Source organism: Rhinopithecus roxellana, unplaced genomic scaffold, assembly GCF_007565055.1.
Source record: "Rhinopithecus roxellana isolate Shanxi Qingling unplaced genomic scaffold, ASM756505v1 contig3856, whole genome shotgun sequence".
NCBI classification, from domain to species: Eukaryota; Metazoa; Chordata; class Mammalia; order Primates; family Cercopithecidae; genus Rhinopithecus; species Rhinopithecus roxellana.
In genome coordinates this window covers 862-7,238 of record NW_022142793.1, presented here as the reverse complement: position 1 = coordinate 7,238, position 6,377 = coordinate 862, and the positions used below count along the sequence as shown (strand labels likewise).

The window sequence follows — 6,377 nt, the reverse complement described above, 5'->3', positions numbered from 1 at the left end:
TTGTTTGCGAAAGAGTAAGTTCAGGTGTGGTTTCCTTTAGACTCAACGTTCTATGCTGAGTGCTGCTGAGAACGGATTTCCTGAGAGTTGTGAGATCTCTCAGGATATGTGTAGGCCAGCTATACTGCTTACATTTCTATGAAAGCTATCAAAGAGAAAGCCAAGAACGTCCCTCAAAGGCAAGGTTATTTGTGCTCCCCCAGAGACCGTATGAATTTAGAACCTTTCCGTTTTGTCTGAGAGGTGTTCAGGCCCTTTTCCAATGGTGGGTAAGTAATTTATTTCTGTGATAAGGTCTTTTGCAATTGCAGTTGCAGATAATGCAGCCTCACTGAGCCCTGGTATGGAAACATCTGTGTTGCTTAAAGACTGTCCTTTACACACTTCCAATGGCTGGCCTAATTCCAAAATCCAATACAGATCAACCTGAATTATCTGAGGTGTGTAACTCAGCCACAATTTTGACATGAATGAGATCTCCCCACCCCCCAAACAACAAACAACAAAAAGCTGAGATCATTTTGGAATCCAAAGAGGAAATGTGGTTTTTCCTGAATTTGACCTGGTAACATCACAGTTCCATGCCACAGCTAGCACAGTTATGTTTCCTTTTACTAGTACTGAGAAAAACAAAATCAATTGGCCACCTGAGCATGTGCATTTGATTATTTAAAAGCTATTTTAGTAGGGGAAAGATGTTTGGAATGCTACTGACCAAAAATAATTCTTGGCCGGGCGCAGTGGCTCATGCCTGTAATCCTAGCACTTTGGGAGGCTGAGGCAGGTGGATCACCTGAGGTCAGGAGTTCGTAGACCAGCCTGGCCAACATGGTGAAACCCCACTTCTACTAAAAATACAAAAATTAGCTAGGTGTGGTGGCGGGCGCCTGTAATCCCAGCTACTCGTGAGGCTGAGGCAGGAGGATCGCTTGAACCCAGGAGGCAGAGGTTGCAGTGAGGCGAGATGGCACCATTGCACTCCAGACTGGGCAACAAGAGTGAAAGTCTGTCTAAAATAATGATAATAATAATAATTTTGTAGCCACAGATGTCTTCAAGTAGAGTTCTAGAACCTCTGCAAGCAAAAGAGAGAAAAAAAAACATTTTCCAGCTTTTCTTGTTTGAAAACTAACACTCAGCTTTAACAAACGACCTTTCTCTCATCCCTCATCCCCCACCTCATATTGTTCAGAGAGTCCCTAACATAGGACGGGGTATAAAATAAAAAGTGTCTCATTTACATATAAACCTAAACACTGGAAATTTGTGAGTGGATGCCTTGACTTGGGAGAGAATGTTATCAAAACCACCTGGAGCACTTGTCAAACTACAGGAATCTCCTCTGACTTTGAGAAATTCTGTATTTAAGGTATAATGCTACCATTTTAGCAGGTAATTGCTTTGCACCACTGCAAATGTGGGCACTGAAATTTTATGGCAAAAGCAGAATATCCTTACAATGCTTTATAAAAAAAATTCCCTAAACAAAATCGCCTGATTTTTAAAATTCTCCAAGAATTACTGAACCTTTAGGTTGTGTGTGTGTGTGCGTATTTGTAAACACATGTGTATATATGTAGTGTGTGTATTATATTTACCCAAAAGCAATGAGCCTGCCAGCATCTAGTTTATGGTCTTGCTATGACATCTGTCATTAAAAGAAGCCAGGGCTTTTGGGAGAAATGAGAGATTCCAGGACTGGGAAGAAAATATATAAGAAGAACCTGGGATATTTTTGCCAGATAGTAAAGAACCATCAAAGCCTACTAAGGTCATGTCAAAATGACTTTTTTTTTTTTTTTTTTTTTTTTTTTGAGACAGGGTCTCACTCTGTTGCCCAGGCTGGAGTGCAACGGCACAACCATTGCTCACTGCAGCCTTGAATTCTCTGGGCTCAAGTGATCCTCCCATGTCAGCCTCCTGAGGAGCTGGGACTACAGGTGCACACTACCATGCCCAGCTAATTTTTGTATTTTTTGTAGAGACCAGGTTTTGTCATGTTGCCCAGTCTAGTCTCAAACGCCTGAGGCTCAAGTGACCTGTCCGCCTCCACCTCCCAAAGTGCTGGGATTACAGGTATGAGCCACCATGTCCAGCCTCAGTATGAACTTCAGTAAGGATAATAATTGCAATAGGTTGAAATACCTCACATATGTTTAAATCCATGAGTTTAAATTTATATATTTTGTAACGGGTCACCTTCGGAGAATAAGAAACCAATTAACTTAAAAGCTGGATAACTAGGCGGAGCACAGTGGTTCACGCCTGTAATCCCCAGCACTTTGGGAGGTTGAGGCAGGTAGATCACTTGAGGTCAAGAATTTGACACCAGCCTGGCCAAATGAAACCCCATCTCTACTAAAAATTCAAAAATTAGACAGGTATGGTGGTGCATGTTTGTAATCCCAGATATTCAGGAGGCTGCGGCAGGAGAATCACCTGACCTGGGAGGCAGAGGTTGCAGTGAGCCAAGATCACACCACTGCACTCCAGCCTGGGTGACCAAGAGAGACTCCATCTCAGAAAAAAAAAAAAAAAACTAGATAGCTAAACAAAAAGAATCAGGGATTTACATATAAGCTGTACCACTGGGTAACCAAATAATGGATGAGAGGAAAATGAAATGATAGAATTCTAATAACTGGCCAGGTGCAGTGGCTCACACTTGTAATCCCAGCACTTTGGGAGGCTGAGGCGGGTGGATCACACAAGGTCAGGAGTTCCAGACCAGCTTAGCCAATATGGTGAAACCCCATCTCTACTAAAAATACAAAAAGTTAGCCGGGTGTGGTGGCAGGCTCCTGTAATCCTAGCTACTCGGGAGGCTGAGGCAGGAGAATCGCTTGAATCCAGGAGGCAGAGGTTGTAGTGAGCTGAGATCATGCCATTGCACTCCAGCCTAGGTGACAAGAGTGAGAGTCCATCTCAAAAGAAAAAAAAAAAAAATTCTAATATCTCCATTTTTGCAACCCCTCAAAATTCAATATATAAACTGGTTGAACATCAACAGTTGTTAATATCAAAGATAAAGAGAGAAAATCAGGTACCTCCTGATGAAAAAATAAGACTACCCATAGTCCTGCCAAACGGATCTGACCTGAGTCTGATGAAGCCTCTGGATTCAACTGCCAGTCTGCAGGAAATGCAGAGGACAGAGGAACATGCCAAACTGCACCACGAGTGTGCAATTCGCAAAACCCAACCTGTGAGAAACTCCACAGGCCAACCGCCCAGAGATTCTTCAACAGACACATTTTAAGAAAAGAAAGAGATTTGGGGACAGGGAGGAAATCTAACCTATAGATTAAAAGGCACTTGAAAGAAAAACTGGACAAGGCCAGGCACAGTGGCTCACACCTGTAATCCCAACACTTTGGGAGGCCAAGGCAGGCAGATCACTTGAGGTCAGGAGTTCTAGACCAGACTGGGTGAAACCCTGTCTCTACTAAAAATACAAAAATTAGCTGGGTATGGTGGTACATGCCTGTAATCCCAGCTACTGGGGAGGCTGAGGCAGGAGAATGGCCTGAATCCAGGAGGCGGAGGTTGCAGTGAGCTGAGATCGTGCCACTGCACTCCAGCCTGGGCGACAAAGCAAGACTTTGTTTCTAAATAAATAAATAAATAAATAAATAAATAAATAAATAAATAACACAGCAGATGCCAACAGAAGTGAGCATTTACTGCATGCTATACCAAATACTGGCCTCATGCTAATGCTTCATGCACATTGTTTCAGCTAATTCTCCCAAAAGTCCTAGAAGGAATTCATACAATTGCCCACAATTTTACATCTAAGAAAACAGAGACTAGAAAATTCAATCATTGGCCTCACAGCACAGGTTTAGAATTAGAATCAGGACCAGAATCTAGGCTCATCCAGCACCAAAGCCAATGTTCCTAACCATTGTATGATACTGTCTCCCACAAAAAATAAATCTCCCTAAAAACCCTTTCCAGCATCTTTCTAATCATTGATTAAGACAGTGCCCACACAGACCCATTCTGTATGACCCACTCACCATTTCGGTTTTGGGAAGAGAGTCGTTCAGAAGGAAGATCATCTCCTTTAAGTTCTCTGAGTCAATGCTTTGTGATAGTTCGTAGAGCAGGTTTCTAAGACACATACCCAAAATGACAAATAAAGCCTTACACTTGCAGAGGACACCATAATCAATCAAGTGCTTTCATAAATGTTTTCTGTCAGTTGAATGATCAACTCTATGTGTAGACAATTATTAATCCCATTTATAGATTCAAAAAATTAAAACTTTCAGTTTCTAAGTAACTTGTTTAGATAAAGATAACACAGTAAGTAGTAGAAGCAAGCCTTCTGACTCCAAGTCTAGTGCTGTTTTTAACCACACTAAGAAGGCATATTAAAAAAAAAAAAAAAAGAGGCATAAAACACAGTTCTGACATGCCCTCCATCTCCTGATTCCATCTAGAAATTCAGGCTTACTTTACAGGCCCTTAGTAGAGGGACCCCAGACCAGCCAAGGTACAGTCGATTGTATATTGAAAAGGGAAGAAAACTATCCCAGCTTCGAGATAGTCATATAATCCAAAACCAGAAAAAGTGAGGATTTCATCCACATACTAACACCCCTATGTGTCAGAGACTGTCCCTCAGATGTTTAGCCAGAAGAACGGAAATATGGATTTCTGGAATTCATCATTCCTTCCACTGACTCAAGGGCAACTCAGGTTCTGGGAGCCAGCTCCACCACTAAGGCTTAATGTGTTCTAATCGCACAGACCATAAAACACCCTCCAACGGCTCCTCTTCATGAGGTTCTCTGATGTGGACACTATGTCAGTGAACAATTTTAAACACTGTCATCAGCCTGATGCAGTGGCTCACACCTGTAATCCCAGCACTTTGGGAAGCCAAGGTGCGTAGATCACTTGAGGCCAGGAGTTCCAGACCAGCCTGGCCAACATGTTGGAAATCCCGTCTTTACTAAAAATACAAAAATTAGCCAGGTGTGGTGGTGGGTGCCTGTAGTCCCAGCTACTCAGGAGGCTGAGGCAGGAGAATCACTCGAACCCAGGAAGCGGAGGTTGCAGTGAGCCGAGATGGTGCCACTTCACACCAGCCTGAGTGACAGAGCGAGACACCATCTCAAAATAAAAATAAAAATAAAACGCTGTCATCCATGATAAGACCAATGCCTAAATTTTACCTCTTTGGGCAAAATGCCTGTTTTTACCTCTCTGGATTTCCACCCAAAAATATAGAAATTTCTATAACTAGACATGCTAGACATGGCATAAATGACATCCCTCTCTACCCCAGAAACTCATCTCTTTTTTCATCTTGCTTATTTTGCTCCAAGTATGCATTACTCTCTTCTCAAGACCCCGGGAAACACGTAGACAGACTAGTGGATCCCAGGAGGGAGAAGATCTGCACGTGTGGCGGCTGGTAAGCAGGGAATACGCAGGCTCTGCCACACTGAGGTGGGCTTCACTGCCAGTGAGAAGTAAAACAAAGGGAAGCCACCTCTAGGCCCAGAGCTTGGTCTTGAAGCTTTGCTGACCTCCCAACTCTCAGCTCATTAGCATCAGAGGCTGAGAAGGAGATTTAGAATCTCCTGGTTTATCATCCAAGGAGGTAGATAACCAAAAGATCTTAACTGCAGCTTCCTTTCAAAGCCCAATGGCCAGACTGAACACTAGATGGGAGATCCTCCCATCTCTACCATAGACCCATCCTCACCTAAATAGAGAGATCTTTCCTTTGATAGGTAGCAATTGCTCCACTTCCTCTTTGGTATAGTTGAGGTACTGCAGCAGCTTCTTCTGCCCTATGATATATAGGAGTTCCGCCAGGAAGAAAGAGTCTCCCTCACTCAGCAGATCCTCTGCCAAGAGATGTTCAAAAACATCTGAGGCTGAGCTGGACTTCTCCAGCTTCTTGTTGGGAACCAATCCTATGCAGAGAAACTTGAGGCGCTCCACATCTTTGACCTCCAAGTTTGAATCAATAATCAGAAGCTTCTTACGAAAGCTCACTTTACAGTTTTTATCTGAACTGGAACCTTGAGATTTCATGGCCATCCTGAAAGGGACCGAGAGGTGGGGCAGGGCATTAGAGAGTGAGGACATATGGCCGCCTGACTTCCCAGGCCCTCCCCTCACCACAGCCTCCTCTGTTCCGGGCATTAGACTTTCCTGGAAGTGCTGACAAAAATTACTGCGAGGCTACCTCAAAAACCAACAGCCCAGAAAACTTTTCCCCCAACACTTGCAAGTTACTTTTTAGGAAGCTTGGAGGGTGCTTATATTGGAACTCAATTCACCTTGATTTCTCCCCAAATCAAAGTGTTCCCAGAGGGAGAAAGTTAAGATGGAGGGACACAGCACAATGTCCC

General features: G+C 43.4%; 1 protein-coding gene across 1 annotated transcript; it reads right to left on the bottom strand.

Moving 5' to 3' along the window:
* Positions 1 to 3,955: 3,955 nt before the first annotated feature.
* LOC115895924 (caspase-10-like) lies at positions 3,956 to 6,060 on the bottom strand. The gene is made up of 2 exons (XM_030926463.1): positions 5,723 to 6,060; positions 3,956 to 4,116 (listed from the first exon to the last, which is right to left on the bottom strand). Exons 1-2 carry the CDS (start codon positions 6,055 to 6,057, stop codon positions 3,972 to 3,974), a joined length of 480 nt encoding a protein of 159 aa, XP_030782323.1. The 5' UTR covers positions 6,058 to 6,060; the 3' UTR covers positions 3,956 to 3,971.
* Positions 6,061 to 6,377: the final 317 nt, after the last annotated feature.

Bases quoted from the DNA above. Each gene is read 5' to 3' on its own strand.
- LOC115895924 (XM_030926463.1), bottom strand. From the start codon at position 6,057: ATGAAATCTCAAGGTTCCAGTTCAGATAAAAACTGTAAAGTGAGCTTT. The intron at 4,117-5,722 runs GTGAGGATGGGT...TATGTGTCTTAG, and splicing joins GGAAAGATCTCTCTATTTAG to AAACCTGCTCTACGAACTAT.